The following is a 27,505-nucleotide window of genomic DNA, read 5'->3' as shown; positions in this document are numbered from 1 at the left end:
ATGCTGTATCTCGTGCTATATCTGCTCCACATCATGGAGTACAGGGCAGGGATACATCCAGCTGGTCCTTAGCTTCACACTGATGTAAGAATTCCAGAATTCCTAGCTGAAGAGCCTCCAGAAGTACAGTCACTGCTGATTGCTTTTGGGTCTAGTGCTAGTCTCACCGTATGGTGTTTCATGTCGCCGTGTAGACATGCTAGCCTACTGATGGTGTATTACTGCACAGTGTGAACGTACGCTACTCTCCTTCAGCCTGAGGAGAAGTAAAATATATTTGAAAAATAAAATACTCGTCAAGAGGATTTGTGGTGCTGAATGTGGAATTTCTCTTGCAGTGTTCCCCGCTGTGTTAAATTGTAAGTTCAGCTTATACAAGTGATTCTGGAAAAATCAGTCTGATTAAATTACTTCGTTAGATAGGACATGTTTCCCCATTCCAAATACCTCTTCCCTCCCCTTTGTATGGTCTGGTGGGTATTTCATCCTGTGAGGCTTCTTCTCCAGTGATCCTTGCAGACAATATAGGCCATGTGCTTCTTGAGCAGAAACCAGGGTAACTCCATTGCAGTGGTATCTCTGCCATTATGACTCCCCATTCCCCACCGATGCAATCAAGAATGACAAACTTGCTGTTGAGCTTTCAAACCGGTCTGTATGCACCCCATAGCACAGCCATCATTCCCTGCTGGATTCCACACGTGGCATGATAATTCTTGCAGAGTTGGGAGGCCATTCTTTAGCCATGCAGTTAAGTTTAGCATCATTTCTGTGGGCTGTTAGGTGTCTGGGGCATGGGCTGCCTTTTGTGATGTTTTGTGGCACCCAGCAAAGTGCAGCCCTGATTTGCCTCTGCAGCTTGTAGATGCTAATTCAATAAAATACATATCATTGTTGTTGCTGTTGTTCCCTGGTTTGATTTTTATTGCTTTCAGCTCTGTTACGTTCTGCAGAACTTTCCATATGGATGTGAGGGAAATTTAGCCTCTAAGTCCCTAAAAATACAAATGAAAATAAAGCAAACACCCAGACACAGCGGTTTCTATGTTATCCCCTCCCCACCTCCACGTGAGCCTAAATAGCTGAGATATTTCACAAAATACATCAGGCCTTGACAGAACTTGGGTCAGAAACTGAACTCCCATGGGAAAAAGAGAGAAGAAAGAATAAAAACTCGATCACAAGAACGCCAAAAAAATGACTTTGCTTGATTTATGCAGTTCTTCCCTTTCTGTCATCATATTCCCAGTAAAGAAATCTAAACAAATGATGTGGATGTGGTGTTTTAGAACAAACAAAGCAGCGTGTGTGGTCCCTGCAGCCTGGCTGCCAGGGCGTGAAGAAGGCTGACGTTCCCTGTTTGGGAAATTAATCCATTTTCCTCTCTCAATACAACCTATTTAGGGAGATGATCGTATGAAGCTCCCAAGCCCAAATGACAGCAAGTTCTTCCAAAACCTTCTCGATGAGGAAGACCTGGAAGATATGATGGATGCTGAAGAGTATCTTGTTCCTCAAGCCTTCAACATCCCTCCTCCCATCTACACCTCCAGGACAAGAATTGATTCCAACAGGGTAAGAGCAAGCTCTGACAGAAAATACTGGCTATTATAAAAGCACAGGTGGAGATTTAAGTACACTAATCAAACACAGGCCAGAGTTGCCTTGGGAATTACAGGCTCCCATTGTAAGGAGAGTGACTATAAAAATGTTGTCACTGGGTTCCCTGTTCATTGTGCCTCAGTGAATTCTAAATTAATAGCTCAGCCTTGAGTGAACAAAGGCTCGACTTGAACTGCCTGTCCTGAAAGCACAGCTGAGGCTTGTGAAGTCAAGCAGTGTTGTTTCCAGTTGCGTACCATCCTGGCCAGGAAGTGCATAGCTCTGATTCTCCCATCCCTGCAATCCTGTTGTCTTGACGGGGTTGGCACTGATGTAACTGAGGGCAGCTGGAATACATAGATAATGCTGCTTTTGTGCCTGGAGCCAGATTTCTGACCCAGCCCCTTTTCCTGTTTGTATGTGATGCTCCTTCACAAGCATGTGTTTTTGCTGAGCACGTCACAGATGTTAGCATGTTGATCTTCATAACATCCCTGTCAGGGGAGGAAATGCTGTTCATTTTACAGGGGGAGCTGAGGCTCTGAACAGAGAGTGTGCAGGTGGAATTCAGTCACATAACTCTAACCATCAAAAGGATAGGGATATAATCTAAGCTCTTCATCTAGACTTCATTTCGTGTCATTGGAGAAGAGTAGGTGCGTCCAGTGGGTGATTATTGCTGCCCGCCTTGGACGTTTACAGTGGGATAAGTTACTTTCTGGAGGTGTCTTTCTCTATCCGCTGACTACGGACAGCTCCAGAGCAGTCTCAGACGTGGTGCGTGAGCTCTGGTGAATTGAATCCTGTCCTAAATGCCTCAGCCTCAGTGCCACAGGAGCCCTGCTGCAGGTGGGGACCTGAGTTCAGGTTTCCGGAATTCCTTTTCACTCCTGAGCTCCCTCTCCGCAGCTCTGACCTGTGCCTGTTCCTCCACTTAGCTCTGTCTTTTTAACAGTGTAGGCGCCACCCCTTCTCACAAAACTAAGAGATGGTGAAATGCTTTACTAATGTGAGGACATTCGCGCAAGCATCAGATGTATTTAGTAATTAGGGACTTCGTTTGTTTGTTTGTTTGTTTGTCTTCTCTCCATGCTCCTTTTAGTGGAAAGTCACATTTTAAATACTAAGTGGAGTCTCATTGAAATGTTGGTGTTTATTTCTCATGCTTTAGAAACCTTTTGGACATTTGTCCTTAGCCGAGGTAGTTCCAAATGAATATCCTGGTCTGAACTGGTTACACCATGTGAGGCAGGGAAGAGGTAAGCGAAGGAGCTAAGAGTGTATAAACCAGGGATGTGTATATTCTTGCTCTGACCGTACACCGCAAGAAGTTCGTTCGCCGCTCCTGAGTAAAGCAGTGCTTTTCTGGAATAAGGAAGACAAAATCTGATCTTAAATAATACCCAGTCAATTCATAAGGAAATTGCTACTGTTTTTGAAGGCAAGGAGACTGGCGAGGTCCTTGGAAGAGGCTGGCTTGTAGTGCCGCTGGCTAAGCTGGATTCATATAGCGATTCTGCTGTATCACTGAAAGGCAGTGAAGGGGGGATGATGCATGATTTAGCAATAAGCAAGAAACTTACTCTTCATGGCAACAAGAGTTAATTTTTACTGTTGATGCTGATCTGAAATAAGTCAGTTTTACTCCTAGCTGTCTCTGGAAAGGTTCTGTTCCCTTTGCTGCCAACTTCTGAGAAACGAAGGAAACGACAATAGTTATCTTTGAACGGTGCTCACTGTCACGCTGATGTAAATCACTGTAGCTTAGTTTTACACAGTGGAGTACTACCATTTACACCAACATAGGGTTGAGAGGGCAGAGTCAGACCCATAAGGTTTGCTGTATTCATCTCACTCCCATATTTGCTGGAAACACTGGGGCACACTTAATGGAGAAAGGATTAGTAGGAAAATGTACTTGCCTTTTCAACAGTGCCTTTTGCTCTTTGTCTTTAGTGCCAGCCGAGCAGAGGAGTCCGCTAGAGCTGAGGGAATTAATTCCAACAAAAATCCTAGAGTAAATATTCTGAAAGAGTTATTTATTTAAAATGTGCTGTTTGGGCAGCCAACATGCTCACTGGAATATTCACAGAAAGCAAACACAGGCATTTATTATTATTACTATAATTATTATTATTATATGAAAATTCAAGTAACTTTCTCACAGCCTTTGCCCAATTTTAAACCACACTGTTGCAGCTGCTTGCACACATGTGATCCCCTCGAAGTCAGCAGAGCTGCAGAAAGAGACCCCGTGCCTTTATTTTTGCCACACAGAGGCTCCGTCACATTCTTGATGCGATGTCTCCTCTCCGCAGCTCACAATTTCCCGTCTTGGTTTGAGACTGTGATCTTGTACCACTGAAGTCAGTGGGAGCTTTGCTTTACAATTCAACTTCATGACAGTAGCGAGACTATCCTTCTTTCAGCAACGCCTGTTGCTGGGATTTTTTTCTGGCATCATATGACAATCTAACACTTAAATCTGGAATTACCCTTTGTCAAAAGTTTTCAGATTCTGAGCAAGTTTCCTGACCCAGGTAACCTCGGAGAGGGCAGCTGGGGGATAGAAAGCTCTTGCACCCAGCTCTGTATTTTTGCACCCCTTCCATCTTCATAGTGTTTTTCTTTATTGTAGGAGCGTCTTTATGGAGGGGTCATTTTTAAGGCCAAAAGAAGAGATGGGCAAAGAAGTTGCCATTGAACAACCAACTGATTTATAATAGCACTTGCTGGTATCGTTGGAGACTGACTCCTGTCCCTTAACAGGATTACCGGTAGAATTTTGAGGCTTGTCCAGCGTCTCAGCTTAGCTTCAGTCTCAGCTTTGTTTGCTAACAATTCTTCATCTCCTAAATGTACTGCTAGTACTGCCATATAGGCGAGTACATCTAGATTGCAGGAAGGCCACAGCACCTTATTGCTGGAGGGGCTTGGGGCCAAGTTGAAAGCCCCATAGCATCTTAGCATTCCTGGTTTCCTTTGCAGAGAGGTTTTTTCTGGATGTAGTACATTTGTTTCCTCTCTGTGCAGAAAGCTACATGCTTGTCTGTTGTTTTTCTGAAGCACACAGGTTCTTGGTACATTAACTATTCTTCCAGTGAAGATTCGTATTGATTTAAAACAAAATACACAGTAGCTCCTTTAAGGTAATAATGCATCTGCTGTGCATAGTTCAGTACAGATGGATGTCAGCTACAAGAATCACACAGAACTGAAATGCTGTCAGAGCTCTCTATCTGCACTTGTCTGATTCTGTCTTTGTGTTTCCTTTGGATAGTTTGTGATTTATGCTTGTTTGGTGTAGTGAATATTAATATTACACAACTCATGATGGTGCTGCCACAGCCATAGATGCCAAATGAATTGATACAGCTAAGGTAGTTTGTGTTCACTGTGTCTGGCAAATTAAATTTTATGGGGAGATTGCCAGGCAATTTGGTGAAGTAAAACACACAGAAAAGAGCTACATGAACTTCATGTGATTTTCAGAGATCAGAGGCATGAAAGATACCGTATTTCCCATCTAAGTTGTTCTGATTGTAGTTTTAGGGAAGAAAGGGTCGGTTATGTGATGGCAGAGTATTGCGCTCCTTCTCTGGGCGTGTTGTACTGACAGCTTTAGTTGAATGTTCCAGCAGCGCAGCTCTACTGGGGACAAAAGTTTGCTGGAAGAAAGCAGGGAGATTGTGAGCCTCCTCACACTTAGCCTTTGAAGTCAGGGAATTAAAGAAAAGCAAGAGCTTTTACTTTCTAAGGAAAGCTCTGAAGTTTCTCTAGGCTGCTCTCGGTCCTAAATCCTTGCAGCTTGTTGCTGGGGAGAGGCACCACTGGATGAGGTTTGCGTAAAGGACTACCTGCCTTCTCCCTCCCATGTGAAGAAAAAAGCTATTTGGATATGAGTTAATAGCACAGGGCTGCAGCCCATGGAAAGAAGCCTGGAAAGAGGGAAGCCTTCCGGGACTTTCCAACTCCCCGGGAAGTGTCACATCCTTCTTCCTCCAGGGATTACCGAGATTTATGAAGCTGCGAGGCTCGGACACAGCTTCATCATTTCCATCACACCCACACTGGCTTCATACTAGCACGTCTTTGGGACCTGTACTGCCAGGAGCAGAAGCCTGCACACGCTCTAGCCCATAACAGTGCCCTCTGTTACGAAGTCCAGCCTGAGACTGATGCAGCTTTTAAATAAAAATTAGCATCCTAAGCTAAATTGAATTCTTTCATTGCATCTGAAACTCTTCAGTTGCAATTTCAGCTCTTTAGCTTTTTCCAGCTTTTATTTTCCGTTGTTTAGAGATATTCTAGAAATACGGAGTTTTAGAAGCTCTGTGCTTTGGAGAGATAAGCTGAATCCCCGACAGTGTTTCCATGAGCACAGGACCCCAGCTAGTGCTCAAGTGTCCTACATTCACAGCCATTAGATGATTCATTCAGGTATTTGTAACGAGTACTGTCCTGTGTGCACAGAGATAATACTAATACAGAAAGCACTCCGTGTACCCCGTGATGCTTTTTGCTCTAATTCTTTGGCTAATTCCTGCTAAAAACTGTCTATAGTCTTTATTACTTGGTGATACTGTCCCTGTAATTTTATTCCATATGCTATATATCATGGAAGCACCTGCCAACCCTGCAATTAAATATCAAGCTTTTTTTTTCAGAGATGTCTAATTCATGTGTCCAGGGAGACTATTCTGCGTGGCTAAAGCAGACTCAGGTACGCCAAAAGCCAGTTTTCAGTTCCCTGAGTAGTGGCTGTTTTGCCATTGCAGCAGTCCTGGTGCGGCGTTAGGCCTGGTAGTGTTTCATGGCTGAACAACTGTATATGTCTGCATATAACAAGATTATTCCAGAGGGAAACCAGGCAAGAAGTTATCTTTATGATTCATTTATCCTGGTTTCTAAATTTGAACGGTAGCCATTTTCAAATCACAGGATTACAAAGGAGATGGCTGTTAGTGATTTTCAGATGTTTCACATCAGTGTGGCGTATGGCGTCTTTCCTTCCAAAGCTTATCATGGACAATGGGGGCTATTCATCCAGTGGGATCGCTACCACAATTAAGTGACTTTTATTAGATTTTTAAGTAACAGGGCTGAATTTCTTAGGCACCTGCAGTGCTCTAGTGGTAGAAGATCAGATCTGAGGTCTAATATGACCTCCTTTACATACTGAAATACAGCAGACTTGGAAGGTGGGGGACTGTAAGCACTGCCGTCTTCAGTTACAGCTGGAAGGAGGGATTTTGGAGAGCAGTCAGAATTTGGAGGGGCACTTCCCAGTGGGTCAGTGCAGCTGAGCTGGTATGAGAGGTACTGTCATGGCAGGCGGGGAGAGCTAGCCGTTGGTTACAGCATCCTTTCCTCTTGGCAAAGACGGCAGCAGGAGGGAGTCATGATTTGTCCATGATTCTCCTTGTGTCCTTGCCTGAGTAGCAGTCGGTGCCTTCCTGGTCCCCATGTCTTTTTCTGGAAGAAAAGGCAGTTAACTGTTCCTGCCCAAGCTCTCAAGCTGGTTATTTTTCCAGGTGTGTCCTGGCCATGTGGGGCTGATGGCAGTAAAACTACTTCATTCTAAAGTCAGTAGATAATTTGTGTGAAGAGAGATCAAGGCTAGATGGGGCCATTGCAAGCATTTTGTCTAACCTTCTGGCATAACATAGGCCAGAGTCTCTTGTCTCTTAATTTCTGCATCAAGTGCAGAAATTCTGTTTGAGGTGGAGTTTGTCTTTTAGAAATATTATCTTGATTCTATCAGGTGGGATGGAAAATACATCACAGTGTAGAAAAAGTCTCACTGGGCAGTTAATGCTGACTCTTTAGCAGGGTTTGGATCCTATTACTGTCCGCCACGCACCCTTTTTTGTGCTAGATTAAGGAGCTGCCAGTTATCAGAAATCTCTTCTTCTTAAGGGGCTGAGTAGGATAGTACCATTTGTACGTGTTTGTTGTTACAGAAGGACAACACTGATGTCTTCTTTTTATTTGGTTTATTTGTGGTGTTTGCCACCCTTCTGCTTCAGCACTTATCTTCCCAAAAATAATATGACCAAATCTTTCCATAAATTTGATGCTTATTACTGCAGCCTGTCAGGTTGTGGACTTCTTTATTTATTTCTATCCCATTTCTTTAATTCCTTCTCCTTAAAAGGTGATCAAAAACTTTCTGAAAATCTTAGTAGTAATTTTTTGCCTTTCTATTGGACTCTGTCGCTTCCTCATGCAAGTGTTGCAATGAAATCTCCAATGCCAGAACAGATGAACTTGTAAATTAACCAGACATTGTATCAAAGGGTTTCATAACATTTCAGAAGATTACACTGACACTATCTCTATATTAGCTCTCTTGCTTCTTGAAAAACTGCTTGATTAGTTAGGAAGGTTTGTATGAATCCATTCTATATGTCTTTCATTGAATACTACATTTTGTGTATTTTCCTGGTAGTGTCTAGGCAGCAGTGTACCGGATACTGCAGTTGCTGCCATCAAACCTTCAGGGTAATTCTGGAAGTCCCACCAAGCTCTCTTTCAAGATCTCAAATTCCCATTTTCTGCTTCCCTAAGTTTTAATGACGTCCTGGTGGTAGGAGGCTCCTTTCTGTTCTGCTCTGCCTTTTACAGGAAGCAGTTCTCAGCAGCTGTTAGTGTTTTGTTGGTATCTAGTCGACCACCACAAATATTTTACCTGCTGTAACTTTTCAATTCTGGGAAATTCTTCTGTGTCTGTTTCTAGTCCTTGTTGGTAATGTAGACAGCATAAGGCCATCTTTGTCCATGAAAAGCAGGAGGTGAACCCAGACTGATAATAGTCAGCCTAATTTCATTACTCAGGGTGATTGAAGTAGGAAGAATAAACATGCAAAACTACACTGTAAAATACATTAGACGAAAAATTATTTCAGTCTTATTAATTTACATGAAAAAGGAAAGCGTCTCACAAAATATGTATATTTAGAATATGAGTATTTAAATACCTTTTTAAAATGTGCCGAGTTTGCCAGAGGAAAAAGGAAGAAAATTCATATGGAGGACTCAAACAGAATAGATGATGCCCTGCTCTTCACAGAGAATTCTTTGAAAGTGCTTTATGGCAATTAGTCTCTTGCTTTGCAGCCAGGCCAGGTGAAATCAGTGGTGTTTCTCAAGGAGTAAGCCCTTCTCAGCCTGAATAGATTATCAGGACCGACTTGTCAAATTGCCTCATGGTTTTGCAGGTCAAGTGCCTTAAAACAGGAATTTTTTAATGCATTAGCTGTTTTCTGTCATCTTCAGGCTCTTGAATTCAGGCATGTAGATTTAGAGTCAGGCTTTCCAGAAGTGTTTTATGGCATTTTGGTTTCTACAAACGTAATATGTATTTAATTACAAATCACCAGCTCACAGTACTTCCTGGTGAGACCTACTGCAAGTTAACGCTCAGTGGTATCGGTGGGAGAGTCTGTAGCTGTATATTGCTTCAAACCTCGATGCGTGACATGTAAAATTATTGAGCTGTAATGTAAACTGGTTTAAAATCAGGCAGCATCTGCTTAATCCATGAATAGCTGCTGGCTGTGTTAACAGTCAAGAGAGCTCACAGCTGATCCATTTTCTTTTTTCTCCTGAAAAGAAAAAAAGTCAATAGATATAAAGAGAGTAAGTAATAAATATTTCTACACTGCACTGATGAGGCATTCTTGGAAAACAGCAAGCTAAACAACTCTACATAATTCAGTAGATGGAAAAGTGGACTAAGAGTCAGGAAATAATTATGAGAGCTGGGAGAAAATTTTCCTTCAGTGACTAGATTTGAAATAGAAATTGTTAGTGAAAAATGTCCGTTTCTGAGGAATCATACTTGTAATTTTCTTAAAATAATAAGAGCACCTGAAAATACAAGGGGCCGTGATTTGGAAATGCACCTGGCAGGGCTCCAAGGAGTTGTCACTTGAAGATCCGTCTGCCCGCGACGGTTGGGGCTCACGAGCCGGAGGGTGCCGTCCACAGTGTCTCTTGGCAATGGTGTAATGCTTCCAGCCTAGCAATGTGATAATGCTTCGCACGTAAGGTGACGGGAGGGCTCTGGAGCATCCTGTGCCAAATACTGTACTTTCTAAACACACATGCAATGGGGATAAATGCCAGCACAGCCTAAAATGTCCTTTGTTAGCCAGAGTAAAGAGTCTGTCGGTCTTGTTAAATGCTGTGGTAGGGGAGGGGAAAAAAATTCCCAAAGCTATAAAAAGACTCTCCAAAAGACGCGGTGGGGAGAAGTGGGAGGAGGCACAGATGAAGTTTAGATTTAGAATGTTAAAAAATGATTATTTTATCCAAATCAGCTGGATAGTTATTTCTTTTAGCCTATTATTGCCACCAGAACCTGCCCTGCTCTAAATCAACTCAGCATTTCATCAAGAAGCCTATTCTTTGCTATAAGAGACCAAGAGTGCACAATTATGGGTTTCTTTTCCCCCTTGCATAATAAAATTGGGAGATTATCATCAAGTTTCTATTCAGATTTTAGGAAGGCTTTTTTATTTTATTTTTAAAACCCATCTTTGTCTGTAAGAGCTCCCTGTTCAGGCCAGCATGCTGTAATGATTACTGCTGTAAAGGCTTCAGTGGAGATGTGCTCTATTTCATTCTCAATGAGGGTTGATGGCATTTTGAGAGGCTCAGAATATCCTTTGATTACTGTATAAAACAGAGTGGGGAAGATGGCAATGCAGTGTGCGGCATAGGAGGGGGCTGCTGCTCCGCATGTTGCTCATCAACTTTCTTTTGTGCTTTTTTTTTTGTCTGCCATGTCGCAATCACAAATCATGACCCTGTTGTGGTTTTGGTCCCGTTTCCCATCCTTTCCCTGTTTTGGGATTTGAAGCTCAAGGTTTGTACAGAAAAGGAGCTGCTGCTGCTCCTGTGTTTTGGACAGATGCTGCAGCATATGAGCAGGAGCAGCACCTTGACCCTTCTCTCCCCCAGGGAACTGTTAGAGTAGCTAGGAAATGGTATGTTGTCTCTTCCAAACTATGGGGAATTGGTCCAGTGTTAGAAGGTGCCATTTACTATAAAACGTCTTGGAGAGTGTATTAAAAAAGGAGTGACAGAAAGCTAGTCATGGGTGACAGGAATGATATGGGAGTAAAAGAGATTGAAAGGAAAAGATAGCCGCATGCAAGCTCTCTCTTCCTGCTCTCCTGTCTGACACTCACAGTGCGTTAACACAAAATAATAGGGAAAAGGAATTCTTGCATCTTCATTCTTGTGTCACGCTTGGACCAAATTACATATTGTGCCAGCTGAAGTCTGTTTGCCAGCCGTTCTGAAGTTGGAAGGACAAAGGTTTCTGAGGTCTAGAGGACAGGGGGGTTTCCAGGGAGTTTTTGATGCCATACAGCAGGAGAATGCTTTTATTCCCAGCCCAGATATAGGAGATGAGTCTATGGAAAAGCATTTCACCTACGTTTCCCTGTCAGCGTGCCTGGATACTGAGTTTTGTGGCCACATCGTGCATCTCTTAACAGGTTATTTTCATTGGTCGTCTTGTAATCTTCGACTCTTCTACTTGGTGAAGTGTTAGACTGAAAATATATGGTATATGTCTGGTATTTTCCAGTAACAGCACAGGAAATATTCTGTGCAATATTTAGGTCTGTCGTTTCCTATACCACTCTGCCAAGATTGTTAGGCATGTTTTGTTTGTGATATATGCCATTTATTGTTCACAGTCCAGATTAAATTACTCTTAGAAGGCAGTATTCAGATTTGGGCATCCCACTGCGTATGGACTGCTCTAAAAGAGTTTGTAAGTTTAAACCCAGACAGCTGTTAGGAGAGAAAATCATGCAAGAGAAAAGCTTAAATGACTCATCTGAAGCTAAGAAGTAAGTCAGTACTGACCTGAACCCCGGTCACCAGTGAAACGTCCATACTGATATTGAACAAGTTCAGGGATGTCTTAAACCCACCATACTGCCAGGACGAGATCTGGCGCATCCAGAAGATACAGGCAGCCTTTGTGAACCGAGTTAGAGCTCAGGCTGCCTGCAAATCTTACCTCTCTTCTGACAAACAGCGACCAGAAAACACTTAGATGCAGAAAAAACTTGCATGCAGAAAAGACTTATTCCTAGTTTCATCTATGTTTCTTTTTCCCCTCACTGATCTAAACTGGGTGTTTTGTGTCTTGATTGTGGAAGGAGCAGTCATCAGTGACTGGAGCAAACTCTTTAGCTAACACAGGATGGTGGTTGCATTCTTTTCTATACTTGTGTATCAACATTCAAGTTAAAATGTTTACACACATTCTGAGAAAGGGTAATGCTGGAAAAGGGACTGGACTTCATCATTTCCCATAAAGATTCATCGATCCCCAGTGGAACTTTATGGCCGTTGAACTAAGGGCATTGTAAATTGTTGCACAGCTACTGTCCACAGGAATAATACTGTGTGTATTATTCCTACCTTTTATTTTTGTTGTTGAATAATAGGCTCCCCTTTCCTCTCACTGGAAAAATATGTCCTGTCTTGCTACATTAACTCAGGTGGGCCACACTGCTGTTTGTGTGCCTGAAATAGGTGATGTAAAAGACACACACACACATATCCCAAACCAATTGCGGAGGATGTACATCTCCAGTATGCTATGATTGTTTTTCTGAGTGCTGAAATGATGCAGGGTGCCAGCAATGACCCGTACCTAGTGCCGAGCCATGACACTTGGCAGTGATGCTGATGGGAACTTTTCTTCATAGCCCTAGAGGAAAGTGCCTGGTGGGGAATGGAGTTTTCTTAAGCAGGGTCAGGAGCCCAGGCTGAACAGAAGAGAGAGTGTGAGGAATGCCAGACTTGTGTCAGGTGCTGCGAGCTGTAGGGATGGATATGCTTTAACTGTAATGGCATAGAGGGGCGTCTAATCCTTTCTTTTTATATATGGCCCTGCTCTGAGCAGGGGCTAGGACCAGAAACCTCCAGAGGTCTGCAAAGCCTTCTAGCTATTACTATACAAACAGCATTTCATTTCTATTTAACATTACACAGCAATCTCATAGTACACGTTTTTTCTTTCCTTTGATTTTCGTCTCAGACATGTTTGCTGTGGGCTCGCTGAAGCAGGGCAGAGTAAGCGGTTAGCTCCGTGGTCAGAGGCAAGCAGGGCTGCTGCTGAGCAGAGGTGGCTGCTCTCCTGGGGTGGTCTTTCCTATTTGAATTTCAGTTCAGATCAGTTGTAAATACCAGGCTGCTCCCTTGAAATGTAGCTGGAGTTTGCTCGGGGCTGGTGGGACAGCTCTGTGTTGTGTGCTCTGCCTGCAGCCCCACCAGAGCATCCCAAACTTATTATTCAGATCGACTCGCATAAATCAGCCGTTCTTCCTAGAGAACTGCTGAAATCTTGGTGCCTGCAGCAAGATCTGCTCAGCCTGGGATGTTAGGAGGCTGCGGTTTGGTGACTCAAGCCTGGATACTGACTTGGTTTCAAACGGTTTCTAGGGGAAGGAGGAAAAGTGAGTTATTTCTGGGGGCACACAGCCCAGGACTGACCTGGTACAAAAAAGTGTTGCAGAGCTTGATCAAAACAGATAATCACTGAGTTGCCTGAAGCATGGACCATGAGACGCCCCTGTACCAGACGTGTGAGGAGCATCCCAGTGAGAAGGTGGGAGTGTTTTACTCCCGCTTTATGATTTGGTGCTTTTTGTGTACAAGAGCAGGAGGAGAGTGAAAGGGAATTGGGTTTTCATGTGGATAGGAGCAGTATCAGAGTGGGTTCGAACGTGTGTGCGCGTGTGTGTGTACATTGATGTTGGCAGGGCCTTGCCTGTAGTAAAGAAAAATCTTTCAGTCCCATGAGCTTAGCAGGGTGCTTAAGAACAAGAAACAGTAATAATTATGCAACCCTCAAATGTGTGTGCACGTCTCGGGTGACAAGGAAAACCACCCTGCAGCAGCGAGGGTGCTGTCGGGATGCTGGGCTAGCAAACAAAGCATGGGGCTACTGGATCATGCTGTAGAATAAAGTTTTATTTATTTCCTATTTGGTGATAGTCCTGTACCACCCATAGTCCCACAGCAAGATCGCATCACTGAGTACCTTCAGCATTTCTTCCACCTGGAATCTGCTGTGAGTGCAGCTTTGAAGGCAGCTGTGGTCACCATAGGGCTGGTGTGGGATGAGCTGTAGCGCAGGCAGGGGAGGAACACAGCTCTGGGTGCCATACTGCAGGCGTGACGCTAATGAAAAGAGTCAAATGAAAAGAGGCAAGGCAGAGGCATATTCACACAACTACATAAATATGAGCAACAGAACCCAACAAGGCTTTGATTTCATTACAGTTTAACATGCAGCCAGAAAATATTACGTCCCTGCTATAAAGGAGGATATACTTACCTTTGGGAGATTTTAGAAGCAAGGAATTGGAAAATGAAATTAATGAATAGAAAGCAATAACATGAGCCAATATTCACAAAAGTGTTATTTACCTCTCTTCTATCAAGGCTCATTTTACACAAACGTTAGCGGTTATAATAGCTGATATGTCACTAGTGTTTAATACCAAAGGGCCTCTAAAAAGGTTTTAGGGGACATTTGCTTGTTTTTTATCTTTTCTCCCTGATGTCATGTTTGTGCCTAAAATTCAATCGTGTGGTATAAAGAATGAAATCTCAGGCATTTCTGGTTAGGGCTGCTCATGGCAGTTAAAAAGGCTAGGCTCCTTCTGGAGGATGCTTAGAGTTTAAATGTCGATGGATGTGTGCACTCCAGAGCTAATGGGTATAATGCATGTTACACTATCAAAAGGGGGTGATTATTGATAAATTTTTTTTTAGTATGCAAGTTGAGACTTTTTCAGTAGGTTTATGTAGTGAGGTCTTTGAGCAACCAGCCTTTGAAGTCTCTGTCCATCTCAACAAGCTAGAGATCTTGATCATTCAGGTCAGAATTTCAGGATCAGAAATTAGACCTTCTCAGTAAAGGAACATCAGCTCTTTTTTCCAAGATATTATTTAAGATGCAAAAACAACAACCAAAAAAAAAATCAGCAAAGTAAATTGGATCACACATACAAATCAAGCTATTTAAGTTTTACTTGGTAAGGTCCAAATGTATTTTCTGCTCACAGTGTGATTCATGTCCTGACCAATAAGAGTTGGCAGGGGCTTTCATTACTTGTCTTGGAAACCTACAAAATGATGACATCACATTGCAATTAGCAGGCAATTTAAAGACATTTAAACAATTATATCACATTTTCAGCCTCACTAATTGGCACCACAGCTGTTTTCTTTGCTTCCTTTTTTTGGAACAGTGGCCACAGGGTATTAACTCATGGGGAAAAACAGTAAATAATTTAAAAAGTGTGCAGACACCAGTGGTTTGGAGAAGAGCCAAGCTGTAAGGTTCTGTGTTAAGGGTGTTGCAAGACAGCTATGTTTAGTACAGAGCTAAAGGAGAGGCATGAAGAAAATACTGTTACTGTGATCTTAGCTGGCAAGTCACTGACTGGGAAGGGTCTTGTCAGCAAAAATAGCAATAAATGCATTAATGCTAGTCCATTCTTTCCTGACGTCATGGGACAGGGCTATTCTAAGAGGGCCTGTTATTATGTTGTTATAGTTGCATAGTATGTATTTAAATGTTAGTCACGGCCGAGAAGGTCTAAAGATAGGATAGTGGGTTTAGCCTTTAGTGATGAGGGTGGAGCAAAGCATGCCCACGGATAGATAATGTGGCCATCCTAGAGCAATATTTTCTTAAGTTGCTAATCATCTAAACGTTTACAGGCAGAGGAGCGTAGCCCTGTGAACTGAAGCCAAGCCTGTTGACAAAAGACTTGCTTTTCTAAGTTACCCTTAAGAGATCACCGTGGGCTGTGAACTAAAAGTAGTTCAAGACAGCTCTCCCCTTATTCACTCAGAATCAATGAACCACAAGTTGAAATTCATGGGAGTGCCTCTGTGAAAATAGAAAGATGTAAAGTAAAGGCGTGTGATATAGCACGGTGTAGTACCGAATAGAAAAGGAGTGGTTACAGTCACTGGTTTAGTGTCTGTGAAAAGCAGACGGCAGCAAACTCCAGTTCCCTGCATATAATACTAACACAGTATTGCTGCAGGTCTTTTCACTCTCGTGCAATCTGGAGGGCTGTAGCCACCTTGGAAACCAAAAGAAGTGAACCCCCTCTTTGGAGTCTCGCAGCCTGCAGGCAGGAGGGAAGGAAGCTGGGGAGCTTCACCAGGAGGTAGAGGATTCCCAGCAGAGCTTTGGATTCCTCTCTGTTAAGAGAGTTGACTCTCTTTAGTCACCACTTTGTGTTTCTTCTCTGCATCCTACCTGTAATCATCAGTTTGCCTAAATCTTCACCACCCTGCATGGACCATAGTTTACTACTTACCTGTCTTCAGTCTTTCCTTCTCTGTCTTTTTGGAGTATACAGAAAGCTTCCCTGAATGCAAGTAAATACGAGATCAGAGGGCAAGGAGAAGGCAGATTAAGTCTCCTGCAGTGCAACATCCTATGGCCATCAGCAGGACTTCAAAGTAGCATCTGGCAGGCTCAGGGGATGTTTTTTATGCATTTGTCTAACACGTTCTGGGTTGTAACCTGTCCACGTGTCATTACAAGGTGACAGTAAATCTGTGGTACAAAAGAAAGGTGGGGGGGTGCAGAGAGGATCTGACCTCCGCAATCAGAGCATCTCCGGTTTCCACGGTGTTCCCTGTTTAAAGGGACCTTTCTAGTTGTCCCCAAAAAGCCTCTTGCAGAAGACTGCCAAGTTACAAGCTTGCTGCATAGTCTGTATCCAGATGTGTATTGAGGACCATGATGCCTGCTCCCTTTAAAAAAAAAAAGAAGTAATGTGTTCTGTTCCCTCTTCTGTTAAGATCCTCTCTCTCAAGTGTGATCATCTCAGCCAGGCAACTGCTGACAGGTTTTTCCTTCCCTTGCTTGTGAACCTTTCTTGGCTGTTGTTCTTTTGGATACGAGTACACTTGTCTTGAGTAAGAGAGAGACCACGCACAGGTGGGGCAGCACGGAAGTTTCCAGGCTGACCCAGCCAAGCCCTCTGCCATCTCTTTCTGTACTGCCTTAGACAGGACTTTCGTTGCAGTTGGCATCATCCTCGCTTCTCCGGCTGTCAGCAGCCACAGCTGGGTCAGAGGGGCCGAAGCTGCTCCCAGGCCTAGGGCTTAAGTTTAAGCTCTGCTTTTCAAACATAACGAGCTCTTTGGCGAACGCTTAGTGAAATCAGTCGCGGTTGGCCTAGACTTCAGTGGTGTCTCAGCCCTCGTACCGGTGCGCAGAGCGTCGGAGCTCCCGCTGCCTGCACAGGGCAGAGCTCTGTGCTAAGGGTGGACCGGCGGCTGCTCGGCTCCCTCCGCACCAGCTGAAGCAGGCCTGCATTTGGCCATTTGATTTGTCAGCGATTTGCTGACAGCAGAGGAGCTTCGAGTTCAGCTCCAGCCTCTAGAGAAGCTGCTGTTTCAGTGCTTTCAGACTGTTTATTGTCCCTGTGCCTCCCGTTTCTCTCTGTCAGGTTTAGGTCTTATTACCACTTCTCCCTTCCTACTCAGCCTCCTGTCACACGCCAGCCCCTTCTCCCTCCCTGCACCTCCCAGTCTCTCTCACTCGCCGTTGTCCTCTCTTCCTTTGAGAGCCACCGTTCCCTGGCTCCTGACCGTCCCTGCTGCCAGCTCCTCCAGCACCCCTTCCCCTGCAAGCCTCTCAACTCCTTTGAGTCTGCTCAGACTGCCGTTTCCTCCTCCTCCTCCCCCCGCCGGCAGGGGGGTCGCTGGGACCGTGGGGTAGATCCTCTCCCGTGGTTCCTTCCAGCACCTAGTTTCCCTGGGGAAAAACAGCTACAGAGTCCTGCTCAAGCCTCGCTAACGGATGGTGCAGATAGACAATTCAGCTAACAAAGGTTTTCCTGCACTTTTGTAATTTGCGACCTGGAGGCTTTTTTAGGTCATAACTTGGCTAAATATGGGTGAATTTTCATGGGGCTGGAGAAAAGTGTATCTCTAACTATTGGCTCATCACCACACTTACACCTCAAACACAAGGCACTAGGTCTGAGTAACAAAATGGCTGCCGGGATATTTCAAATAGAAGGAAATGGGCATATTTTTGATCGCCAGAAAAGGGTCTTCAGACAGGCAGCATGCATTTAGAAAGAGTTTATGTTTGTTTTTAATGTTTTTCCTGATGCAGGTATTTTGCTTAAACACAGAACAATCCATTATAAAGTAAGATATTTGACAGCGACCATCATCTCCATCCTGATGTTTTGGCAAGAAGTTTATAAGGGAAAGATTGGCTGTAGTACATCCAATCCTCACTATGTGAGGATGCGTGTTGTCTTTGCTTTTAATTTTTTTACTTTTTTTGTTTTCCCCCACAGCTGCTGTGCTATTTGGGTTTGCCAAAGCCCAGGGACTGTTTTTCTACTTCAGCTAGCTGTGACAGTCTAATGACCGTCCTGCACCCTCCTGCCCCCCCAGTTATCCCTCTCCTGCTTTGTCCCTGGGAAAGGAAGCCTTGCCTTGGAGCTGGATGCTTTCTGCACTTCTCCTACCCTGTATTTCCTCTGAAGTTGAGTGCACCGGCTGTCATTCTTTCTGTACAATCTGCCTTTCCAAAAATTAGACACGAGACATTTGCAGGATATACGGCTGTCAGCAGGTGTAACGGGGCACTTGCCCTTACCCAGCAAGAGGAACTCGGTAGCCCTCCCTAAGACTGGCACACAGCTTGTTGACGTTGCTGAGACGTTTGCCATGATTGAATTCTTTGAATTTTGGATTCAGTTAGGAGATCTTACTGATGTGCATGTTTCTCCCCATTAGCTCATACAGCTCATGTGACTTGTTTCATTCATGTGACCTCTTATTACGTATCCATCATTCCATTTTTCTTTCCTATTAGAGTGAAATTGGACACAGCCCTCCTCCTGCCTACACCCCTATGTCAGGAGTAAGTATTTCACATTCAACCTTCATCCTTTAGGTTTTCCTCCTTCCTTCACTACGTATTTTCTGTTTCAAACCCCTTTTTCCTACGTAAATGGCCCAAAAGCCTACAGTGAATGAAGTGTATATGTAAGCAATCAAATAGTCAGGATCTCTACATTCAGCCTGGATTCGTGTACAAGCTCTATGGACCTACACCCAAAATTCTGCCAACTGCCAACTTTTCTTGAAAAAGCATTTAGGTAACAGGCTTTCCTTCCTATTTATAGGTCGTGATGTCGAAATTTCCTTGCACGCCCTTGCTGACGAGCAAAATAGTAGGTTGAGTTGAACCATAGAGTTGAGGTACCAGTACAAACACAGGTCACCAGCCTGAAATGCGCTACCTGATGGAATTACATAGTGTTTGGGTGACCGTGTGATTGTCACTGCAGGACACCCTAAAAGTAGACCCCCCAGGAATAAACAGAGTTCAGAGAGGATGATGTCCTTTGTCCCCAGTCCCCTTTGCAGAAGGAGATGTCCCTAACAGGTAGGGAGGAGGATTTCCCTAACAGGTCGGAGGTTTAAGGGTTTTGTTCAGAAATCAGGGGAGATTGCCAAACTAATAGAAGAGGAGATACCGTGTTTGCCTCTTGCAGCTGTGTATATCCAACCTCCACATGTCTAGGTAGGAGACAAGTTTTCCTGCCCCATTTCTAGCCCCATTTCCAGCCCTGAGCAGCCAGCTTGCTTCCCTGCTCCCCTCGCTGCACCGATGGTGCCTCCCTGGGAGGGGAAGCTGGCTCAGCACCACCAGGCAGACGGATGCTTTGCCGGTCCACAACAGAGCCTGTTCTGCTGCCCATCCCACAGCGCTGGAAACGCAGTAGTCTGCAGGATGGACAAGGCTTCACCTGCCCGGTGAAATGCATCATTGAGCAAGTGTGGCAGGAAAAGCACAGGAGCCGCAGAGCTGACTTGCTGTTGAATCTTACCTCCCTTCAGAGCCTCCTTTCTCATGCTGCCTTTTTTTTTCCGACAGAACCAGTTTGTTTATAGAGATGGCGGCTATGCTGCAGAAGTGCCGATGCCATATAGAGCTCCTGGCTGCATAATACCAGAAGCCCCGGTTGCTCAAGGGGCCACAGCAGAGATCTTTGAAGATACTTGCTGTAATGGCACACTACGAAAGCAGGTGGCAACCCTGGCAAAAGAGGACAGCAGCACCCAGAGGTACAGCGCCGATCCCACGGTCTTCATACCTGAGCGGGTCATCCGGGGAGAGCTGGATGAGGACGGGTACATGACGCCGATGCGAGACAAACCTAAAACAGGTAAAAAATTGTCTTTCTGGAGAAGCTCCTGCTCTAGTCTAACTGCATTCTCTCTTTCTCTACACAAGCAGCTTTTCACCAGAAATGACTTTATTGAATAACCCAGTAAGGTTGAAACATTCTGACTTGGTTAATATTTCTTTGCATGGAGATTCATTTTTCTTTGCTTAATTTGCCACTTAGAAAAGCTCAAATGTGCCAAAATGTGAAGTTTGGTAATTCCCCCTTTAACTTTTCTTTCTGGGAGATAACGAGAGAGGAATGAAAAAACCCAAACGGCCTTCTTATCCAAACACAAATCTTCAGTTATTTCCAAGAAAAGGATCTATCTTTGGCCAGCCATAGTCTCCACTTTGCTTTGTTTATTGATTTTCTTTATCTTCATGGCATTGTGCTTGGTAAATGTCATGTCGAACATATCACAGAACTGATAGACACAGTTGGCATTTTATACCCAAGAGAAGTTTAGGATTGAAAGAACAAGATGTGCTTCAGAGAGACCATCACCGCAAGGTGAAGTTTGCCTAGATCTGTGCCAGCTCGGAGTGCTACACTTCCCAGTTTGCCGTCATTCGTTTCTTCCTTTTTTAAATAGTGACAGCAGTCATTTTGATGTAAGGGGATGTGTCATTAGTAATTTGCTTTCAAACCTTTGCATTAGCTTTGGAGAAATTAATTAATGCAAATGTAAATGCCAAGGAACTACTGGGTTTGCTTCAGAATTTGGAAGGCACTTACCCTTTGTGTTACATGGTGGAAATGGAGGGAGTCCTGGTGCTTGACCCATGGCAGTAGCAATTGTGGGAGTGCACTCGTGGCCCTACTCTTCAGCAGCAGCCCTTTCCAGAAGAGGTTTGATGCTGTGAATTTGCTTCAGTGTGAGCCCACACATATCTTCACATACAGGTTCACCCTGGGGAGCCTCGGAGTTCTGCAGGAGCTTAGCACTTCTCAGGTGCTACCTGAGCCCTCGGGGATGCGGTAGTAGCAGCTCAGGAGAAAGCACCGCCTTCCTGTCTCACTGGGCACGGATGCAGGGGTGTCACAGTGTGGCCACGATGCTGCGCGCTCTCTGTCAGCTCGGGGGGGGTCTCAAATCAAAGCACTACTTGGTTGTCATTCCTTAAAAAAAATGCTTCCACTATGCTCTTGGTGCAGGCACATGTGCCTGTTCCACCTCTCAGATTCAGCAAAGTTGTAGCTAAGTGGTCAAAGGCACTCACGAAGTCTTGACCTTTTGCATTTAATAGTTTTGGCCCCTTCCTGGATAAAACCGGAGTTGAAGCGAGGACCACAGCCACTCTGTGGCTGTGGGATCTGTTTCCTTGCGGGCAGGACTCTGTGTGGAAGTGTCCTCAGAGCCCATGACCAGGGCCATGCTACTGGAGATGGAGGTCTTGTGTTAGCAGCCCTGAGCAGCGCAGGCAGGCTGAGAGGTCGTCCCTCACTGATGGCAGTGGCTTGGAGACCCTGTTTTGTAGGGAGATGAAAGGCAGAATTAATACTGGAAGTGGGTTTGATCTGATCATTTCCAGCCTTGAACTGGATGCTTTTGACTATCTTGCTGCAGGGGTCCCAGCCCCAGTTCCCTTTGTCCCCAGCCCACCTCCAAGCCATTTCCTTTGCAGCCCACTTGCGGTGTCGGCAGCCTCCTTCCTGCCCCGGCCGATGGGCTTTGTGTGTTGCAGCGAGACCTCATGACACACAGAGCAAGCCAGGACATGACACCCAACGGATCCATCGCCTGTGTGTGACCGTGGGAGGGAGCTTACTAAGGTTTTTAACCTGGGACAGCCAGTCTCTTCGTCTTTCTCTTCCCTCCCCACCCCCTGTCCAGCTTTCCATGCAAGCTCCATATGCCTTAAAACCTTTCTGCAATTCATCTACAATTTTTTGTGGTGTTAATCCACAGGAAGGGATTTGAAGCAACTGTAACCTGCTCCAAGTCCTGTTTTGGAGCTGATGTAAGACTCTCTTGTACTCTTTCCGGGGCTCATTTGAATCATTTTTTTCATAATGCTTCGAGGCCCTTTGTCCTTCAGGGATGGAAGGTTTTTAATCAGTCAAATTGTTCTGTTAGAAATGAAGCTGTCTTAGAAGTTAGCCCTTGGGGATGGCTTTTGTGCAGAGAGGCTTAACTGAGATTTCTGTAGAGCTTTCTGGGTGGAAAGACTGCGGAGCAGAGGGTTTGACTGATATGTCCAAGGTTGCCGAGAGAGCCAGCAGCAGAGGCAGAAGTCACTCGGCACGTTTGGCTCTGTAGGTCATACTCGGAGAGGAAGTTCGGGATCAAACAAGGCGCACGGGCTATGGCTCAGCGAGAGCTGTAGTTTAGTTTCCAGCTTTGCTGGAATGTGTGGCTGGGGTGGAAGGATGCACAAGTCCGAGTACTGCTTCTGGCACAGCCTGGCAGTAACGCACCCACGATGCTTGCTACATGGATGAATTGCTCCCTCTCATTGCCGATTTATTTTTAATCTTTCCTTAGATTACCTAAACCCAGTGGAAGAGAACCCATTTGTTTCCCGACGAAAGAATGGAGATCTCCAAGCTGTGGACAACCCAGAGTATCACAACGCTCCGAACGGGCAGCCCAAAGCAGAGGATGAGTACGTGAACGAGCCATTGTACCTCAACACTTTTGCAAACACCTTGGAAAATGCCGAGTACCTGAAGAACAATTTGCCGGAGAAAGCCAAGAAGGCCTTTGACAACCCAGACTACTGGAATCACAGCCTGCCGCCACGAAGCACCCTCCAGCACCCGGACTACCTGCAAGAGTACAGCACAAAATACTTTTACAAACAGAATGGACGGATCCGGCCCATTGTGGCAGAGAATCCTGAATACCTCTCCGAGTTCTCCCTGAAGCCTGGCACTGTGCTGCCCCCGCCACCCTACAGACACCGAAATACAGTGGTGTAGTGACTGCGGTCTTGCGGAAGTGGAAAGGCAACCCCTTCTAGCTGCCTCACTCTTTCTCTCTCGCTGTCCTTTTCTCTCTCTCCCCTCCCTCCCTCCCTTTCTTTCTCCCATGAGCTTCCTCTTCTTGCCAGTTCGCTCATTTTTGATATTTCCAAGTGAAAGAATGTCTTGGAGTCGTTTGCAGATTGGGTTGGGAACCTGGACGGAAGGAAGGAAAGGACTGAAAGGAGGTGTGTGTACAACCTGGCGTTTCTCACTTTCCGCAGATCCGGAGGGTCGGACGGTCAGAGAGGCCAGTCAGTACCAGTAAAGGCCAGTGGCAGTGTAGCCTGCTGTCGAGCTAGTTCTCAGTGATTCAACCCAGACGCTGTAGGGAAGCCACAGAGCGGCTGTTTCTTTCAGCAGGAGCTGATGACAGTCTGTACAGCATTCCTGGAAATCTCAGTGCAGTTTCCATTAGGGGGAAAAATGGACAATTTTTATATCATGTGTGATAGCATAGTAATTGAGATTGAGAATCCAATTTCTTTCTCTAACACTTTCTATCCCAGCAACTGAAAATGGCTAACCTGGCTTTTCATAATCGTTCAGATCTTCATCGTGGCTTTCCAAGAAATGATGATGTGACTCTAATGTACGGCTAAACCCTTTTTCTGAGCCACACCATGATTTTGTGCCAATTCCTAACCGCAGAGACTCCAGCTCACAACTGGTACATGATGCGACCATTTTTGTGTATGTGCCAGCATGACAAACGCTTTAAACACAAAAACCCTTTCAGGAGAGAGTAACAAAACCACACCTCCAACGTGTTCTTTTTGAAGCTAAAAGACAGGCCAAGAAACCCAAGATTTGTAAGCAAAAAGCTTTGCTTTCCTTTCCTGTTTTATACCTGCTGACTATAGATACATGAAAAGACCCAAAGACATTCTTCCCTCTTTTTCTTCTTCGTGATCATGAAGGGAGTTGGGGATGCTGTCAGGCAACACTGAGGACAAGATGGAGGACTGGAGAGTTTGATATGGGTCATGAAGTCTTGCTGGTGTTCTGCGGGTGGTGGTGGGAAGGGTCCTTTAAACTGGAAGACAGGCACTGGACTGGAGAAAACGCACGTAGTGGTTCACTGGAAAGTTAGTTTGCACTTAAGCTCCGATTTTATTTGAACTGTTTTCTGGATTTTGAATGAAGCAATATGGAAGTGACCAGCAAAATACAAAATAATAATTTTAAGTTAAAAAAAATGAATTATATGTAAAGGATGACTGTGGAAATGCCAAAATGAAGCCAATCAAGTCTTTGGAACAATGTCTGCCAGTTCTGAGAGGCCGTTGCGTTGGCTGCTTCAGAGAATACAGTGGCAGAGCAACCAGCTCTTACTGCTGCCATGTGAAGGACAGCAGAGCAAGCCCTGAAAGGGATCGGAGGAGACAAATGTCTTGCTCTGGCTTGTGGCACAGTACGGAATACTTTCTTCTAAAAGGAGGATTACTCTGGCACAGAAGACGATGCATATGAGGTTTGAGAAGTCAAAATGTGCATGACTTGCAGAGCTTCCCGTCAAAAATGTAAATAAGTATGAGTCAGTCTCCCTGCACTTAGTTCTGCTTTCATCAACCTCAATTTTTAGGCAGACACCCCCACCCCACCTCCTGGCCTGCTCCTCTTTGGAAATATCTTTCAGCCAGAGTTCTGGACGTTTTTAGCAACCTGAGGCAGATGGAGCTGGGAAGGGAGGCCTAAGGGCCAGAGACGCTGATGGCTTGCTCCCAACACGCCAAGACCCGTGTGTGTAAGAGCATTTGTGTACCTAGTTCCCACCAAAAATCTTAAGGAACTGTTAAGGTTAAGTACCTTTGAAGATCTGCCTATGTCTCTATCCATCAAGGCTTTTAAAGGGGAAGAAACAATACCTGGTGGTTGGCAATCTTAGGTGATACAACAGTATTTCAGTTTATGCGCTTCAGTACTGGTAAAAGTCGAAATCTTTGGGGCGAGCTAAGCTGGCCACAAAACCAGCAGCAACCAGTGGTCTGGAAATGGCATCAAGCTCCTCCAAATTCCTGCCATCTCAACAGCTCGCCACCTTTAACTGTAGGGAAGCGGAGGAAGGAGTAAGAAACAAGCAATAGTTACCCAGATCTTGGTGGCTGAGAGTCAGCTTGATAAAGGTATGAAGAGGTTTCAAACCTGGGTTGGTTGGTATGCGTGTAGATGGGAAACAAATTGTATATGACCACTAGGTCAAGGTTGGTTCAGCCAACACCTGGTTCTGCATCAGGTGTTCAGGCCAGCTCGGACCAGCCGCGGGGCGGGTATGAAACCTGTGAACAGAGGACGTAGCTGAGGAGTCAGAAAACAGCAAGAACAAGTACAGACCTTTGAAGCTATTAATAGGAGATGTTGGGTCAGGTGGTACCAAGGTGATTTGTGGTGGCAGAACGAAATGACCAGCAGGTCACTGAAGTGGGATAGATGGTTACAAAAACATCGCGCACCTGAGAGGCCTTGTCTCTTCCTGGTGCCCTCCCGTAAGTCCTCATGATCTTGGCAGGAGACAGAGGCAGGCACGGGGCAGGGGCTGGGGGCGCAAAGGGGTGGCCTGAGGTCCTGGAGACGCCTCTGCAGAGCAGGTTTGCCAGCGGTAGTGCTCACAGGGCAAAGCACTGAAGCACGGGCAAAGGTCTGCCAGGTTGGGATCCAGTTGCCAAGCTGCCTGGGGACAAAGACCGGCACAGGATTGTGGATGTCCTGTTTCAGCGCAGGAGCAGCTCGGGTTACATAGGTAGGTGGAGAAAGGGGTTGATTTGTCCCTGAGCAAGTCTTGTAACAGAGTAACTCCTAATGGAGAAAAAATAAAATAAAACCCTGGTACAGCTTCAAAGAGGTGCACTCAAAGGCTGCTGGGGCAGAAGCACGCACACCTCCAAACCCAGGTGGGATGTAGCTGCTAACGAAAGGTGAGGCCTGTTTGTTTCTCTGGTAATTAAGTAGTACCGGTGTTGGAAACAAGCCCGTCAAATAATCAACATGTAAATAATTGTGGTTTTTAACAATTTAACATTTTATTTCTTACAAAACTTGAATTATTTATTAATTTTAATTGTTGATTGTGGGTGTGATATAATATATTAAGTAGCGTGGAAATGCAGAGGTTCCTTGAAGTGAGGCACATGAAGGCCAGAACAGAAGCTACCTTACGCTGGGGCTCTGACACGCAGCCGTGCTGAGCCGTGTGACCTGTGTCTTGAATAGCAGAGGGCAAACCAAGGGTTAACGAACACAGTAATTTGTGATGATGGCAAGCTCAGCAGACTGCAGCTTCACAAATGGGCATTTTTTTTTTTCTGAGCTGCTGGTTTGAGTTGCCATTGCCAAAGATGGCCCTTATGTTTCCTGCTGTGCCAGTAGTTGACCTTTGTTGCAGTGTACGGGCCTGCGTGGTGCTGAGCGCCTGGTTAACCAGCTCCTTTTCCCCGTAAGAATAGCAGTCCTGTGAACACAGCCCCAAAATGTGCGCGCTTCCTCTGGAAGAGTAGTGCCTCTGAGCTACTTTGGCAGATTTTTGTCTCTTTGCCAAGGAAAGTTTAACCATGGTTAAAAAAAGCAAAACTGAGAGCAGAACTCAGTTTGGCTGCTTTAATCTGATCAGCAGAACTACCTGGCTGGCCCTAACTCGCAGATTTGCCTTAGTGGGTGCAGCTGCTGGCGTGGTGAAAGAAGTTGGGCAAATGCACATATTCAACTGATTATGCTGGGGAAGATGAGGGTCGGGGTTTTTAACGAATGAGTTCAGGTTTGGGAGAAAAGCAAGTATTTCCACACACAAACTGCATTTTGTCAGCACAAAGCAGCAGGTGAGAGCATCAGCACAAGTATTTTGTCTGGCTGTAGTTAATTCTCTAGTTCTACAATGGTATCTGTCAGTTTTTATGGATATTATAATGCGGTCTCCTATTTGTAAATGTTTTCCTTTCCCTCATCATAGCCTGCATGACGGAAGAGCAGTGACTAACTTCTCAAGAGCAGATACCCGAGTGTGTATCAGCCATTGTCCAAGGCACAAAGCAACGCGCTGAATGAAAGAGAACAACGGCTTATTTTTTCCTAATCTCTTTCAGCGATACTTGTCTTAGATGTTATTATCTACCTGCAGGTTATTTCAAACAGATGCGGATGCTGGATCTGATTGACTTGCTGTAATGTAATTGACTGAAACCAGCTACTTTTAAGTTTCCTTCTTCAGCTCTTTTCAAATTCTTCTTTTTCTGCAAAATAGCCAGGAGGGGTTCTTACATGTCCGTTCGCTCAGATGTAGCAGAGTATTTACAACTTGCTTTCAAACAGGTCATCTCTCACAGGTAGCAAGCAATGGAAATAAATCCGAGCGAGTATCAGCAGTAGGAGCCACCGTGTGGGTCTGTTTCAGGTACCTTAAGCTCAGCCCAGAAATCCTTTCCTTTTTACAGAGAAAGGTTGCGTTAACCCTGGTTGTACCACTTATTTGGTAGAAAATGCATTTCTTGACTGCAGGAATTGTATGCAATGATCTCATTCCATTTATTTCCTGGATTAATGGGGAAATAGCTTTCCCTTCCTGTCCCACAGCTGGGAAGCCCAGAGGCTGTGTGTGAAGGGCACTTGTGCAGATGTGGTGCTGGGGTACACGGGCCCCAAAGCTCCGATATCTGTTTGCACTAAAGATTTGAGAG

The 27,505-nt window shown here is 45.0% G+C and overlaps 1 protein-coding gene across 1 annotated transcript in view; it reads left to right on the top strand.

Annotated features, from left to right (window-relative positions):
• The window catches only part of ERBB4 (erb-b2 receptor tyrosine kinase 4), a 395,664-nt gene extending 370,027 nt beyond the window's left edge, over positions 1 to 25,637 (top strand). Inside the window, exons 26-29 of the mRNA XM_075153901.1 lie at positions 1,405 to 1,575; positions 18,512 to 18,559; positions 19,580 to 19,871; positions 22,360 to 25,637. Coding sequence (XP_075010002.1) covers positions 1,405 to 1,575; positions 18,512 to 18,559; positions 19,580 to 19,871; positions 22,360 to 22,796 — 948 coding nt within the window. The 3' untranslated portion in view covers positions 22,797 to 25,637. The remainder of the gene's footprint in view (positions 1 to 1,404; positions 1,576 to 18,511; positions 18,560 to 19,579; positions 19,872 to 22,359) is intronic.
• Positions 25,638 to 27,505: the final 1,868 nt, after the last annotated feature.

Source organism: Calonectris borealis, chromosome 6, assembly GCF_964195595.1.
Source record: "Calonectris borealis chromosome 6, bCalBor7.hap1.2, whole genome shotgun sequence".
Lineage (NCBI taxonomy): Eukaryota > Metazoa > Chordata > Aves > Procellariiformes > Procellariidae > Calonectris > Calonectris borealis.
The sequence above is the reverse complement of the archived record's forward strand: the minus strand, read 5'-3'. Positions and strand labels throughout refer to the sequence as shown.